This window comes from Athene cunicularia, assembly GCF_003259725.1.
Source record: "Athene cunicularia isolate RWA chromosome 4 unlocalized genomic scaffold, athCun1 chr4_part1, whole genome shotgun sequence".
NCBI lineage: Eukaryota > Metazoa > Chordata > Aves > Strigiformes > Strigidae > Athene > Athene cunicularia.
This window is the reverse complement of record NW_020799098.1, coordinates 6,003,317-6,019,957: the sequence shown is the minus strand read 5'-3', so window position 1 is coordinate 6,019,957 and position 16,641 is coordinate 6,003,317. Positions and strand designations below refer to the sequence as shown.

The 16,641-nt window shown below is 39.0% G+C and overlaps 1 protein-coding gene across 1 annotated transcript in view; it reads right to left on the bottom strand.

Moving 5' to 3' along the window:
• The window catches only part of POLR1A (RNA polymerase I subunit A), a 35,807-nt gene that overhangs the window by 6,692 nt on the left and 12,474 nt on the right, over positions 1–16,641 (bottom strand). The window contains exons 13-30 of the mRNA XM_026847120.1: positions 15,479–15,733; positions 14,933–15,124; positions 14,003–14,146; positions 13,408–13,591; positions 11,329–11,411; positions 11,058–11,216; positions 10,626–10,724; positions 9,564–9,716; positions 9,296–9,378; positions 8,456–8,621; positions 7,714–7,935; positions 6,049–6,263; positions 5,278–5,445; positions 4,219–4,354; positions 3,067–3,224; positions 2,024–2,138; positions 1,263–1,379; positions 338–619 (exon numbers count right to left, since the gene is read on the bottom strand). Coding sequence (XP_026702921.1) covers positions 338–619; positions 1,263–1,379; positions 2,024–2,138; positions 3,067–3,224; positions 4,219–4,354; positions 5,278–5,445; positions 6,049–6,263; positions 7,714–7,935; positions 8,456–8,621; positions 9,296–9,378; positions 9,564–9,716; positions 10,626–10,724; positions 11,058–11,216; positions 11,329–11,411; positions 13,408–13,591; positions 14,003–14,146; positions 14,933–15,124; positions 15,479–15,733 — 2,931 coding nt within the window. The remainder of the gene's footprint in view (positions 1–337; positions 620–1,262; positions 1,380–2,023; positions 2,139–3,066; positions 3,225–4,218; positions 4,355–5,277; positions 5,446–6,048; positions 6,264–7,713; positions 7,936–8,455; positions 8,622–9,295; positions 9,379–9,563; positions 9,717–10,625; positions 10,725–11,057; positions 11,217–11,328; positions 11,412–13,407; positions 13,592–14,002; positions 14,147–14,932; positions 15,125–15,478; positions 15,734–16,641) is intronic.

The window sequence follows — 16,641 nt, the reverse complement described above, 5'->3', positions numbered from 1 at the left end:
CCCCCCCCCCCCCCTTTGTTTTTTTAAGATGTTTAGACTCTAAACAGTCCAGCCATCACTTTTATTCACCAATAAGGACACAGTGGTGTATCTTTAAAGATTAAAACACAATAAACCTGTCAAAACCCCTGCTTTTAAAAAGAAGTTTCATCAGGCATTCTGAAAGTTAGAAGTTACTAAAGATTCTGTCAAGAAGTACACTTGTACTGCCACTTTCCTATATTAATACAGGAGTGCCAAAACAGCAGCACTGCACTGGAAAGATCCATTTGTTATGAGAGCTACATGCAACGATTGCACAACCACACACAGTTGTTTCCAGGCACCACCATCTTACCTCACACCAAAGTTCATTTTCCATGTCAAATGTGTAATTCTGTATTGATGGGTGACTGTCCAGAACAGCATTTACTCGCAACTCTGCTGACTGATGTAATTGATCTTTCTCTTTTTTAGTCTGAGACATAAAGGAAAGATGTTGAGATTCATCACCATCTGCTCCATTCTGATCTTCTTCAGCACCAGAAGTCCTTTCTTCTTTATCCGATTCAGCCTCTTCATCTTCTACATTCTCATCAATGTTTTCTTCCCCAATCTCTTCTTCACTCTCATAATCAACCTGCACAGAAATAATGTTGTATTTATCTGAGCCAGAACATGTACAGAAACAAAGCACACCACGAACAGTTTTATTCATGAATATTCTTGACAGCTGAGTTGCAAGTATCTCACGTACGACACAATGAAAATACAATTCCATTGCAAAGAAAATAATACAACAGATTCAGTTTAGTCTCTGTTTCTTTATAATTGTGCCATTATTCCTCAATAGAGCCCAGGATGCTACAGGTTATTGGGATTGTAGCAGAATTTAGTTTTCTCCCCCTGAAAATGGCTCTTCCCATAATCCAACTCTGATGATGGGATTCCCTCAAGACTTTCAATTACTCTACCCTCTTGCTGAAATGACAGCAACCCATCTTTTAAGCAGTAAATATGAAGTAGTGAAAATGGAGAAACATGCAGAGCCAGGGAGAATACTCATTAAGAACCACAGTAAAGTTTTAAAAACAGTCCTGCTACAGTCTTCCCTCCATCCAAATCAAAACTGATGAGCACAAAGCAGAGACTTTCCCATCTCAAGCGGGGTTTGTTTTTCAGCATTTTGTTTCAATGGAAGCTTTCTTTCCCAACTCAAACCAAGGCAGAAGAAATTGGGAATTAAAGTGCAGTGCTGAGCACAGCACCTGGAAAATCATTACCTCTTCTTCCTGATTCTTCCTCCGTTTTGCTTCGGTAGCATCACCATCCCCTTCATCAGCTTCTGCATCAACAATGTTCTCTTCTTCCTCTCCTGCAGCTTCCTGACCATTCAATGTCTAGAAATCCATGCCAGACCAGATAATCAGGCTGACTGCTAGGAAGCATCAACTGCATCAAAAGGCTTTAGCCAAACATTTGGAATTTAACAAGCCCTTGTTCAACGTTCTGCCTTCAAGGACAAATTAATTTCTATAAGCCCACTACTATAAAGAAATAATGAAATTATACTCATGATAACTTTAACATTAAACAAGATGAATGTCTACAAGATAGGTAAGTTATCACCCTGTTTATATGACAGTCCTTGATGGGAGAGGCGTGGCAGAAGGAAAATGCAAAAGACTTCCAATGAAAAAATAATCTTCCTCAGAGTTTTGACAACTACTGCTACAACAGGACATTGATCCAGGAGCAAACAAAGAGTAGTGTGGTTTTATTTCACTGAAGCCAAAATAAACAGACATTTTTAGAGTACAGTCTTATGTAAATTGGGATTTAATACAAAATAACTTTAATCTCCTTGTTAACTTTATGAGAATGCAAAGACAGCTTATGGACAAAGAAAATATTTAAGTAGTGATTTAGTATCCACTAAATCTACTATTGTGTTCACGGTGAAACTTGCTACTCTTTTCCAAATTCTGGTTCTCAAAACCAGGAAAAACAAGCGAGGCATTTTTCAGATAATGTTTTTCTGTACCTTGTCATGGTCACCATCTAGATCTTTCTGAGTTGCCTTCCGGCTGCTGACTTCAGTAAAAGATGCCATCTTTGCACTCTTCCTTTTAATTCTTTCCAGCAAAATTTTAAAGAACCTGAAAGAAACAGCAACCCAGAATGTCACAGCTCAGCAGTACCACAGTCAATCTCAAATTGTCAGAAAATTAATTTTTTTTTTTTTTTTAAGAAGTCAGTGAACTCACGACAGGACATATTCTCTAGTGGATGCAAGAGTACTTCTAGGATAAGTCAAATAATTTTTCTTCTCATCCCTTTCCCATTTCTTTAAGAATCAAAAGGTTGATATAATCTCTTTTGGAATCACAGATGTAGCCATGTGTCCAAAGCTTAAAATTATAAGCTCATCTGGATCTAAAATCTGCACATCAAATTGACCTTCAGAAGAGTTGGGTTTACTAGTGGAAATTTTTATCTTTTAAACCAACAAGCACATGCAAAATCATTAGAGTAACCCGGCTTGAACTAACGTGGCCTGAAGGAGGAAGAAATCAATGAAGCCTTTTGGCAAAACAAAAATAGCTTTCAATAGACCTTATCATTAAATGTTCTACTTTTAACTATACAAATTTGGCCAGACATGGGGAAGGAAGCTGGGGAAAAAAGAAGAAAGGGGTGGGGGGGAAGGCAGCCTTTTCTGATTTATTTAAAGGTCAGTGAGTTCTGTCCAAGGGATACCTGAAGTATTCAAACACTTTTTCTGGTAATAAATGTTAAAGCATCTAAAGATAAGGAATGAGTCGTTGCATATATGGCTCTTCTCCAGTTCTGTCAGAGATGTGAAAGATCTACCTTGATACAATTCTGCACTGTCACTACCACTTCAGATCCACAGTTTTATTCAAGACATAAAAAGCAACTGTGTAGATGCTTCTGCAAGCACACCTGCAGGAAGCTGTTGCTCTGAAAGCCACAGCAGCAGTAATAAACAACATGCAGTGACCCTTAGAGCCCAGAGAAAGGCAAAAGAAGAGCAAATATTCAAGTATCTGAAAGCAAACTCACCTTGTTTCCATGAAGTGTAAGATCTGCCTGGGCTTCACACATTTCTCCTCTTGGTAATATTCATGGGGCAAGAAATGGAATTTGATTTTGTAGAGGCGATGTTTGTTCTGCTTGCACTTCACATGCAGGGATTCCTCTATCTCAACTTTCTGCAAGACCTACAAAAGCCCCAAGTAGGAATATTACTCCTTTGATGAAGATGCTGCATTTACTTCCTACAATTCCAATGCTTTCCATGGGAGACCAGAATTACACAAAGCTAACTGGCAAACTTCTCTGGAGGCTTTGTGGCAGCTCCTGGGCAAAAGGACTCTACACCATTGCATTCTTTTTGGCTTAAACTCCTCCCAGCAATTAACTCAGACAATACAGGGAGAACTGCCTCACCTCCCACCTGACTCCTTCACAAGAGGCTACACTTCTCAGTGGGCCAAAAGCTTCATTTTACTGACCCATGCCCATTAAGCATGACAGTATTTCATCACAGAGCTGAGTCTTAACTCTATCCTTGCTGCTTTCAACTTGAAAGAGTAAGACAGAAGAGGGTAGGGCATGCAGGAGAGCACAAGAAAGACTGCACTCCTAGGAAGAGAGGAGGCACATCAGACTTCAGTACATCAAGTCTCCACAGAACCACATGTTTTGCTTCTGTTGAGCGCAGCCACTTGTACAAGTTTAGGAAGAAGTGAGGGACGAACAGAAAGGTCTCTACTATGCCAATCACAGCCAGATTAGCTTGTCTCAAAGACAAAACAAAACCCCTCCAAACCTAGAGAATGGCAAAAATGAGCCTGAGAAAAAGCCAAACAAGGCTACGGCAGCAAACATAAATCCTTCCTGCCATTATACTACTGCTATGTCTGAACTATTACCCTTCTTTTATGTTCTATAGAGTTCGGAGCCTTTGACAATGCAGGTTAAATTGAATTTAACTCCTGTACAGCCAGAGCAACTGCAATTCCTTTCAATGCTCCACTTCCTAGCAGATATTGCAGGTCCAGTATGCAAGAGGTGAAAAGAAAGGATCTTCTCATCATGCGCTCACAGATAAGTCTTTGAAAATGGAAACTGCTACAAAGCCAGACTAACTGATGAGCTCAAACAGGTTTTGCTTTACTGACTCTCAAGGGATACACTGAGTAGGAGGCTCACCTCAGCTAAGCACACTCTTGTGAGCCGTTTCTTAAGCTGTTTCACCTTCTTAAGAGCTTTCTTGGTATTGAACACAGGAACACTCATCATTGGCGTTTTAATATTTGCACTGGCCACCATCAATATCTCCCGCAACCTTTAAATAAAGAAAGATCTTTCAAATTAAGTGATAAAAGCAGTACACAATCAAATAAATATCTAGTTCATTTAATTAGGCAGCATGCAGCAACTGTCAGTTCTAACAAAGCCATGTGCATTGAGAGCTGTGGTCACCATTGCACTGCTCCTTTTCACTTTTTTGGTTCCTCACCAGGCACAGCACAACAGTAGCTCTGTTGCCTCAATTAGATTATCACCCCAATTACGGGAAGAGAAGAAAGATGATAATAAATTGTTCCCAGAACAGAAGAACTAATGAAGCCTGTTTCCTACAGATGCATAACGTATGCTTCCTCATACTTTCTCTCCCTCCCCTGCTGCTCTGAAGTAACATAGCCATCCTCCACCTAAGGCATCACCCTCCTATGCACAAGGCCAGGGCCAGGCCCCACAACAAGCTGATGACTGGCTGGTAAACATGGTGCACTGCTAAAGTCTGTCACCAAACAGAAGAGCCAAGGGGAACCTGCCTGCTATAAAACAGGTCTCTTTCTACATAGGTGATAATACTAAACATGACAGACTTCAGAGTTGCAGTGAAATTTTGTGAAAGAAGTAAGTTTAAAGTTAGTATGGGGAGAAGAGGTCAGCAGAGGGCAAACCCACAAAGCACTGTTTCTTTAGGCTTACACTGGACTGATTAAAATACAGAAACAAATAAGCCATTTGCTGTACAGCAGATAAGAATAAGGGGCCTTCACAGGTATTTTGTATCTGGAAAATGAATCCAAACAACTTTAAAATTGTAAAACATTAAAATAGTTCTGAACAGGCACAATTTAAAATTAAACTGAAGGATCATTCGCCCTCAAGATTACACATATACCTGCCAGTGAGATTAAGCACTATTATGTTAAGTGCCAAAAATGGCAAAGGACCCACCAAGAACAGTCTTCTCACCTTGGAATACCCAATGTGACATTCATTTCGCCTCTGCCAGCAAAGTGGAAGGTGTTCAGAGTCATCTGTGTGGAAGGTTCCCCAATACTCTGAGCTGCAAGTAGACCCACAGCTTCTCCTGGGTCACAAAGAGATCGCTGCCACTTTAAATACAACAGATCCTTTAACCTGAAGACAGGAAATAAGAGGTTTAGCTCAATGTAGTATAAAATAAAGAACTCATAAGAGACTGAAACATTGCTCAGTTCAATAAAGTTACCTCTTTCAGCCAATTTCTCCTGGTAGTTTATGGATAAACACACTCAAACTGAAAATTGTCTATCGCCATCTGATCTGACAAACACAGCACGTTAACACAGAACTGGGGCCTTGGCCAAACCATAGTTTATTTCTGCTGCTAATTCCCAGAATATCAGAGTCCATTTACTCCCACTTGCTCATCTCAACTGCCTTGCTAACTCCACGGCATGGCAAGAGCATATTTTGAAGTGCTTAAGTATTATTTTATATGTATGGGGACAGCAATACATTGCTGTTATCGCATAAGGCCTTTGCCAAAGCCCTCATCAGGACAGAAAATTCAGATGTGGAAGAAATGGGTAACCAGGTCCTTTCCACTGGAACCATTCTGAAACCCACTATTTTGTTTCATGAAGGTCACAGCAAAACCGAGAGTTGATAATGACTTTTCATCTTTAGCAAACTCAGTCCAAAAAAAAGTATATTGGTTTATGGCTCAGCACAAAGAAGTAAAGACACAGAAATTATTACCTATCAGAAGAAAGCACTGGGCACATATAACTTAGTCTGTTCTCTGATTCCCATTTGTTGATATATTCTTCAACTCCATTTTCAAATGTTTCTGAAACAGATGCAAAGTAAGTATCTGGACGCCAAACACCAAGGCTTGGGTCAGGACACTTATTTGTTTTCTTCAGATACTTCCGTCGTTTCTTCTCATCTAGTTCATACCACATCTTCAATAACTGAAAATAAGAAGAGATTTTTAAGCAGACTGGTTTATCCATAATAAGATCAAAACCAAGTAACACTGCTTCCACCAGCAAACAAGCAATGGAAAGGAAGAAAAGATTACCTGCATAAAACTTAAGGGTGTACTTAACACAGCAAACAGCTACAAATGTGGTCTTCTCCATTTTCTGATATTTAACACCTTTCATCCCAAATGATTTCAAGATTCTTTAAATGCTTGAAATAGTCAAACTTATCTATCCATAGTAACTACTCCAGAAATCAGTGAAATACAGCCCTCTAAGAATGATTTTAACTTGGGAGTGAGCCCCTCAACATACTTAAGTCTTTACTTCTAGCTGACTACCACCTCGCCTGTCTAAAGCTGGCATGACAAAGGACCTTCTCCTATTCTCAGCTGCCAACATTCAAGCCCAGTAGTTCAGCAGAGACCTTACACACAGCTTGCATCTTATGTATGCTGATTGGTTTTATTTCTATTCTTTGGTTTCCTAGTCTTTCAAGTAACATTTAAAACGTTGCATTTAATAAAGGAAAAAGTTAATGCCAACTTAAAAAAAAAAATCAATATAGAAAATGAGCTAATCTTTTACATGCCTTGCTGTTTTACAAAGGAGGAACTGGCTTATGACATGAAAGTCTGTCCACTGAGCTTTATAATATACTGAGACAGAGATAAACATGTATCTTTATCTACCTATTGACTGAAAAAAAAAAAACAAACCATAAATTGATCCCCAGGCCAAATTGTTTTGAACGTTATCAAGTGCCAACAGCAACATGAATTCAGCATAGGTGAATAAATGAACCAGTGATTAGGTGTAACATTTGCAGACAAGCTCACAGAGTTGTGCATCTCAACACCTTCAACCTGGAGTTTCATGTTAACTGTCCACATACTACCAGGGTAAATTCCTTGTGAAAGCAAGGATGTGAACCAGCTCCTTTGTGTCCATACACAGAGACTTCATTAGAAGCTATAACATATAAATGTACAAGAGCCTTAAGCAAGAGTACTTTTTTGAAACATTAGGCAGGGCTGGATCAGTCCTCTGATCTCTGTATTTAAACAGGTTCTCATCCAGCTCACAGATATCTGTCCATCCAAGAGAAATCTTCTCTGTGTACATGAAAACAAACCAACCCACCACTAAACAACCAACCAACTAAAAACAATCCCCCAAAACTACCCATAAACATGAGCTGGTTTTAAAATCATTTTTAGCTTAGAGGTTTTGACCTCTGCCCTAGCATTAGGGCCCACAGACTTTAATAAATGAATCTCAGCTTCACCACTCACACAGCTGATGTGATTCCTTCAAAAGGCAACTTGTTTTAAGGAGATTGTGAAACAGTCTGGGACATAAAAGAAATTTAAAAGAAAATCATGGAATTCAGCAACTTTTTTAAAGGGCTCAGTCAATTCAACTGCTTCTGCGTTACCTGTAAAGTAGCAGGATCTCTTCCATTTTTGATTTCTCCACCTGGAATCTGTGCTTTTACACTGGCCATTTTCTTTTGGGAAAACAACAGAAAACCACCTTCTCTTTGCACAGAGTTTTGGTGCCTGACTCGCCACTTTTTGATGGCTTTGAACTGCTGGTTAGCTTGGCGAGACTCTATCCTTGCTAAAACTTCATCCAGATGGTTTGTCTTCTGGATTACCTATAAGAAAGTTACTTGTATCATTATTCTCCTCTTTATGCTCACTGTAGCAGAGAAGGCAAAGCAAACCAAAAAAGTAATCTGCTGCCACTCAAAATGTTCAGCTGCTGTAAAACATTTTAAAATTGGTTTTCAACCCAACTGAGACAAAACCCCTTATATCTTTATGTGACTATTGCCATTCTTTAATAAGCTGTGATGATGTAAAAGGAAGTTAACCAAACTTGACAGACTGAAGAGTAAAGTCATCTGTGTTGAATCCAAGTGCAGAATTAGAATAGACGAGAATAGGAAGAGTGCTTGGGTCTCTGCTGAAATTGAAACTGCTTAAATTATGCCACAGGCTTAGGATTTGCTTCCATATTTTGAATACAACGGCAAACAAAAACGTAACTCAGTCTGACAGTGACTGAGAGAAACAACTATGCCACTGGATCCCTAACAGATATGCCAGATGCTAACCATGCATTTCAGTCTCCCTCTTCACCCCATATAAGTACTTAAGATTTAGGTGTTGTACCTCATAGTTTTCTGCAATGAAAGGAAACTGCTCAGGTTGTAAGAACTGAGTTTTAGGGATATCAAGCCCATCTTCTCCATACAGAAACTGCACCACACTGCCATCACTATCTCGTACAGTCAGATCATACTGAACTACCAGTCCTTCCAAATGTTTTATGATACACCTGTTCCAGAAGAAAAAACAAAGAAAAAAACCCAACAAACCACTTAAGAGGCTACAAAGGAACAAGGACGATATACCTCTAGCATGAAAAATACTGTTTTCATTAATATCTAAGTGCACTTAAGGGCTGATCAGGAATTCTGGAAAGCAAAAATCATACAGACACAACACAGGTGAAATGCATAAAGATACTGCAAAGCTTTCTGCATGGTGCTCCCTCCAGTTTCCTTGGACTGAAGTGACTTAAAATAGCAAACTACTCTCCATTTCTCCTGTCAAAAAGTTCCATCTTCTATATACGGAGATGTTGCTTGAATAAAGATGAGTGCCACACTATGTGGCCAAGAAAAACTAGAGTTGCTTGAAATTTGTACATTTTTACTTGTACCACGAAAAAGATTTCTTCAAAAAGAAAAGTTGCTGCTGCTATGTGCTAGAAGTAAGCTAGAGATGATAAAGTTCCACTTGATCTAGTCCTCTAGAAAGTTGGCATTAGAACATACATTCAACACTCAGTAAACACTCTTCCACAAAGCAAGTACACTGAAGGTAATATAAGCAGTACAGGCACTTTTTCCAGTCTACAGTACCCTACAACAAAACCCAAAAAATTCCACCCAAAACTCCAAACAAAAGGACCTTTTAAAGGCTCAAATTCTAAACCAAGCCTCTTACCTTTGTAGGTACCCAGAACGGCTGGTTTTGACAGCTGTATCCACGAGACCTTCCCTGCCAGCCATGCAGTGAAAGAAGAATTCCTGAACATAAGCACAATACCATCAGCATTCTGCTAAGAAGTACACCAAGACTGGCAATTTATGCTCTTTCTCAAAAGCTATATATGAAATTTGGGTGAACAAAGTTGATTTATCACAGACACTGTGTATTAAATTACCAAGATTTAAATAGACTTCAGCATAAGCACAAGCAGTATTAAACTTACAGAAGGTTTGATCCCAGTGAGAAATCTGCCTGTCACGAATCCTCCTGAGCTAGGGGAAAAATCATAAGGCTGGAAACATGGCAGTGATTTGCCAGATGCCATCAGTGGGGGTCTTCGACCTTCCAACTCAATCTGGCCCAGCAAGCAAGAAATCTAAATATGGACAGGAAAAAAGAAACATCACTTTTCCATCCAACTTTTTGCTCACAAAAAAGTTCAACAATTTTTTTTTTTAAAACCTGGTAAAAAAATTAAAAGTGTTCACTAGATGTTCTTCAATTAAATGTCAACATGTTCATTAAATGTAATTGCTACTGACAGGCAGAAAAGACATGTAGATCTCATCTGGTCTTTTTAAGTTATTCCAGCCCCCTGACTCATCCTCAACATTTCCATTCTCAATCTGTATGCTTATTTTCATACAAAGAGATGTGAAACTAAAAATATTGTAAATATTTTTTAAGCCTCTACATTACCCTGACTACCTCTCAGCAGTGTACTAAAAATAGAACAAAAAACCAAACAAAACCCACTCTCGAGCTTCGATCATTCTCTCTCAGAGACAAAAATTTAGATTGCCTTTTCATATAGTGTTTCTTGCCTGGTGTCTGTGTTGCAGAAGGCAAAATTAAAAAGCATCCTTGCCATTTCTCCCAAAATCAAAAGCAAGATTTAGTTGTTCCTATTCAGTAGTAGAAAAAGGAAACAGAGGGGTCAGTCTCCAACAGGAGCCAGGAAGAGGTCTTTCTCCTACAGTAGGTTTGTTTGTATAATCTGCAGCATTCCTTCTAAAAAGGTGGTCTGCTCTTCCTATAAATCCTAAGGTACTGAGAACCGATTCAGAAATAGAAGGTTATAATAAACACTGACTCTCCTCCATCACCCGCTGAGGTCTTTTTTACACTCTTGTAAAATTTTTCCATGCCAAAGGCCTCTATCCCTCAAGGCCAGAATAAAATCTTGCTTCAATATTAGATATCCACACAAGATCTTCTGAACTGCTTACTTCTAGGACAAATCTCATCAACACCTACAGCTGCTAGGTATTCTGGCTGTCATTACCTGCATTGTATTTACAGTGGATCCTTTGGCTCCTGACTGTACCATCAACTGCAAATTGTTATCTGGAAAGCTCCTGTGGAGACCAAGGGGCATACAAACCTAAAGAGTTGTGGTGGGGTAAAAGGAACAAATCCAAACCATTATTAATAAAATAATAAACCAAAGCAATTCCTGTTGAAGGCTTTAAGAAAGTGAAAGGATGACTAATCACAAACATTCCTATTTATAATTTTAAAAGCATCTTGAGTATTAAGCCTTCTTATTCAGGGAAGACAAGGTTGAGGTTGATGAGGCAGTACATGAAGCTTCATGCTGAGGACAGATGGAAAGCTTCAGCCTCCAGAGCAGTCAGGCACCCCTCATCAACATTAAATTAACTTAATAAGAAAGCCTCCAAACAAGATTAGCGTACACAGATGTCTCGATGCCAACCTTGTTAACTTCATTGTTGTAACTGTTTACTTCCTCCTTGAATTTCATATCAACCATGTTAAAATCCCTCTGGTCTTTGCAGAGATGGGCATCCTGCCATTTCCCTTGGACCTCCTCACATGATGCTGTTTCTGGCAAATTAAGAGCAGCTCTAACAGCCTGAAAGAAAAACATGGAGGCTTTTAGGTGCTAAGCAGGCATGATTAAACAGGGCAGAATTTAAAACATTTTTAATTATGGGGAGAAAAAAAATTTTGCAAGACAGACTTACTTCAATACCATGCCGGCGTGACTTTTCAATGATTTTTTTTCTTTTGTGGTCTGCTTCGGGTTTAACCAAAATATCTTCAATCCCTATTAAAGAAGAAAAGCAGAGCACACAATGATCTAAACTGAAAAATAACCAAGGAACCAACCACATTTGGTTCCACATTTGAGAGCAAAGAGCTGGAAAAGAAAGCCACAATTAAAGACATAGTAATTGTTAAAATCAGGCTAACTGCAGCTTGACCAAAAAAAAAAAAAAAATTCCGAGTGGCTTTTTGAGGGAGAAGACATAGGCTAGGCTGTCAAAAACCCCATGCAACATCAACTAAGCTACATACTGAGGTTGTAAAATCAACTCCCTAACTTTAAGAAGTCTTAACTTCAACAGTGTCTATAAAATCTTAATCAGTGCACTTGCACAAACAAATGTTTTACAGACCAGCCGCATCAAACTGTTTTTTCTTTTCCATCCAAGTTTCTATGAGTTGAAATTTGCAGATTCTGTTATTTCCTAGCTTTTTTTAAAAAGGCAAACTAAAAGTACAGACCCTTGTGATGACAGGACCAGGAGAACAACTGTTTAGAACAAATCAAATGTTGGAACCCTAACTCCTGTAAGGTATTTTTAAAGAGACCTGCAAAAGTCACTAAAAGGGTCACTAAAGTGACTGGAACACGTGTTGGATGAGTGGCTGAAAGATGTGTTTGTCCTCTAAAGATACAAGCAAATAAAATTCTTCTTCAAGAGGAAAAAAATTTTGACGACATATATGATCAAATGCTGGCACGGGGACCCAAGAGAGGCTGTATCTCCATGCCTGGAGATACAACTCGAGTGGACACAGCCCTGCACAAGCTCATCTGGCAGGATTTGTTTTGAGCAGGGAGCAGCAGATCACCTCCAGAGGTTCTGCCACATTAAATGTAAAGCAGTTGTAGGGGGACAAAGTGGGATGCTTTACTACTGAGTTGCACACACTCTTCCAAGGAAAAGGAGACTATGGCTCTGTCACATGTCCCTCTATTTTCACTCTTTCTGTTCAGTCCTGCTCACCTTTTCCCATTACAACCTTGTCTCTTCTACTTTACCTCCTCCTCCTGAACCTTATTCATCTCATCCCAAAGTCTCATTTTGCTCAGTCTCAAATCATCTCCACCAAATCCCAGGCTCCTGCTCCAGTCCCACTTCTCTTTTGCTGATGTTTTAACTACCCAATGATCCCAAGCTCATTATGTTTTCCTAACTAGCTTTTGCACCCTGGCTCTCAAGATGTATTTTCTGTGTCTTACAGTCAATTAATCACCTTCCTCACTTCAAAAAGATCTTCCCTTTTCCTTGGCTGACAGAAGCCTGCTGGTTCCTCACTACAGCTGTCTACCAGCTGACCGTGTCTATACCTAAGTGATCATATTGTGCCTTCAGATAAAAGCCAATTTAAACCCTTCTGCTGCTATATACTCTAAGTATTTCATTAGTATAAAAACATCTTGCAAAGCTCTATGTGGTAATTTGAAATATTTCAACTACTGCAAGAAGAGAGTACAGTAAGGTCATATTTTTATTGCCTGCCAAGTGCATTTTTGTATGAGTTTGTAAAGCTGTAATGAAAGTCAAACATTTACCAAAAGATTTCCAGTCGAATGAGATATGCAAGACTTGGCTAAGAACCCCACAAAGTTTTTCCATCTCACTTTATCAGTTGTTCTGGTTTCTATGCAACAGGTTTTTTTTTCAGAGAAGTAAAAATATCAAAGACTCATAAGAGGTTTTGATCTAAACAGAATTTCAACACAAGACATTTAGACTGTGTACACTTTGACTAGGCAGGACAGAAAAGAGAACTCAATGGACATATTCAAGAATATACTTCCTCTACATGCTTAGAAGGTCACCTATGCACCAACCAGAACAAAAAAGACAAGACAAAAAAAAAGGGCTGACAAACAGCTATTCCACTCAAGGACAGTCTTGCAAAATTTTATTTACAGAACTCTCAGTGTGTATTATACCCAACAATATTTGGTTTATATCTCAGGAGGTGCTGCACCACAGTACTGGCGAATTATTGCTTGTGTTACTCACCCATTGTAAATCCCCTGTACAGTTGCAGATAAGCAGTAAAGAGGCGTCCTAGACATGTCAGCACTTTTCCACTGGTTTTACCCCCATAGATTTCATAGCAACAGTGGACCAGGCCATAGGCAGAGCTGCCGAAGTGAGCTTTGTCCAAGACTCCACACAGTAACTCCCCATTTCTAATAATAACCTGAAGAATAAAACACAGCTACTCATGAAAAAAAAAAAATCTGAACTTATGATCTCTACAAGTTTTTCTGTCATCTACACAAAATTTAAGTTTTAAAAGCCCACATACTGATGAACAGTTAAATATGTATCTGTACTTCCAGAATTTATAGTAGAAATAAAATTTCTAACACCATTTGTATTTTTACACCTATAAAGTCAAACGACAAAGACATATGGTCTAACAACAGAGGGAATCTGTATGAAGCAGGATCAGAATGGAGTTTTTCCTGATCCCCAGATCTATCCTCTAATCTGGCAGTAACTGTTTTTCACTGTCATCTGCCTGCTTCCCTCCCCATTCCTCTACTGTATACACAATTTTATTACACTACATCCCAGCCCAGCCTCCAGGGCTGCTTCCCCAGCATACCTGCGATTCACACATTGAATCAAGATTCAGACATCTGTTTGCAGGTCCCTTTACCCAGGCTCTTCCACCAATCTTAGCTTTCCCAGTCAAATTCAGTGGGACATGGTTTTCTGGAATGATGTTTATTAACAATGTAGAAACAACCTATAAAGAAGCAGGAAGAGCGGCAGGAACTATTTATTTCCTTCTCAACATAAAGTATTTAGCATGGAGGAGAAAAGCAACATCCTAGACATATTTTTTGCAGTGACAGCAAAGCATTAAAAGCTCAGAAATCTCAAGTTTACAAGACAGGAATATCCTCTTGCTACTCTAGCCTTTGAAAGATGAATGAGCTGAGACACAATTATTCAGAAATATATGGCACCAAAGATTCTTTTAATAATTACATAGATTAAAAAAAATTTTTGACTGTTGGGCTTTATAAGAAAAACTGGCAGATAATTTCTCCTACTCTGATACAAGAAATACATAATACTTGGTTTGAATGTTAAACTTTCTTAAATAGTACGAAATGAAGGACTACCTTGGGTTTCCCAGACATTACATCAACATAATGATGATCGCAACCAAAAAGTCAAACACCAGAATATTTACCTACAGACATTGTTCAGAGATTTAAAAGCATGGAGTGGCATAACTTAGTTTACTATGATGAACAAATTCCTTCTCTGCTCCCATGCCTGTAAACTGCAGCATTATATTTCTATCTGCAAGACTGTGCAGTGCAGCAAGTAAAAGTAGTAGTCTAATACTGTCATTTGAAACAAAAGACAACTCTCATAGGTCACCCACACCAAGATCTACATGGTGTTCATTAGATGATGGGACCTGGCTTTTCAACAACTCTCAGCAGCACTGGTTTTAACATTAGCATTCTGCTTACTTTGGAAACACCAGCATTCTTTAACCCATTAAATTGTAAACTACCTGTTTTCCTGTCCATAATCGCTGTGGTTTCATAATGGCAGGAGGAAAGACTTTAATTCTTCCTTTTTTGTCTGTTAGTCCTCGATAAATAAGTTCCATATACTGCTCTCTGGTGAAAAAGCAGCCCCGGATTGTCATGCTGACTCCAGAAATCATGTGATCCTGGATCAAGCCTGGAAGTGGCTTCCCATCCTAAAGAGATAACAAGAAAAGGGCTGGGTGGGCTAAATCACATGCTAGCAGCTCCCGAAATTATTCCAGCTGGACAAAAGCACTCAAGGAATTTGTAAAGAACTCATTATCACAGCACATCTCTTTATTAAATCTCTTCTGGACATTAAGAGGAATGAGATGATTTGGATGTGCTGTGCCTTCTTTAGATGAAGAGAACCACAAGTGGATACAGAACAGAAACCAGGAATAAATTTCAAAAATAAATTAAAAAAAATCAATTTATCATTAGACAAACTAAACCGAACCAAACAACAAACAAAAAAGTCAAAGTGATTTCACATAGGAATAAGTTTATCTGACAGCTTTACTTACCTTTGGAACCAGGTACTGTTCATCAGTAAAGGCTAAGGTGTAGGCTTCTGCTCTACCCAGCTCGCTCTGTGGAAAATGGGCATTCATTTCATCACCATCAAAATCAGCATTGTAAGCCTTACAGTTGGCATAGTGAAGCCTCAGCACTTTTTCTCCAGGCAGGATTCGGGCCCGGTGAGCTTGGATGGAGGGTCTGTGAAGAGTGGGCTGGCGGTTCAGTAAAAGAACATCTCCATTTTTAATATGTCGACATACCTGCAAGAGAATTATGATTGCTGCCTATAAGGCATTTCCGTGCACGCCTCTGAAAAGTCTGCATCTTAAAATCTACACATATCCAAAACATTTTCTTTCTAGTATTAATGTTCTGAGCAAAACTTTGCGAGAGAATCAAGACTACTTGTCCCTGAATGCCCTCTGCTCTTCACCAAACCACACTCTGAGGCTGCATATCCTCCATTAACTCCCACAAACCACAGTGATCAAACCAAATTAACAGCCTGCAATTCATGCTCTACCAATCTCTCCTATCCCTTGGCTATACAGGGATCAAAGTCTGAAAAAGAAAGAAAATTATGTAATTTATAAATGAGAAAAACCCCACTATTTATCCAAAGCTCAGAGGGCTGAATTGATAATACCTGTCACCATACACCCAGCACTGAACATCCTAGAATAAGTTAATAATATGACCCAGTAGTTGAAGCTGTGGCCAGAGATCTCTGAGTTACAATTCCAGATTTGAGTACAACACAATATATTCCTATCTAGAATGGAGTCTCTCAAACCCATCTCATTTTAATTTCTCTGTCACTAACACCCATATATCCATTTAAGTGATTATCAACAGGAGTATGATAAACTGTTTGTATAGTCTATGTTTACCTCTGGGACAGGTTCTGAGAGAACTGACATCACAGAAATACTCTATCTTAAATATTAAATCTCCACTATGCCCCTATTAGAGTATACATAACAGACATTGTGAAAAGATTATTCATCACCATGCTGCCTTAGCAGCTAGATAGAAGTTCTGAACTCTTGCAAGGGACAGAGATAGTTATTAAGTTATTCAAAGGTTGATTAAGCTGTAGCACAGAGAACTCAAACCCTCCAGCAGCTCCAAAGAAAAAACTGATATAAACACTAGACATTTCACAAAC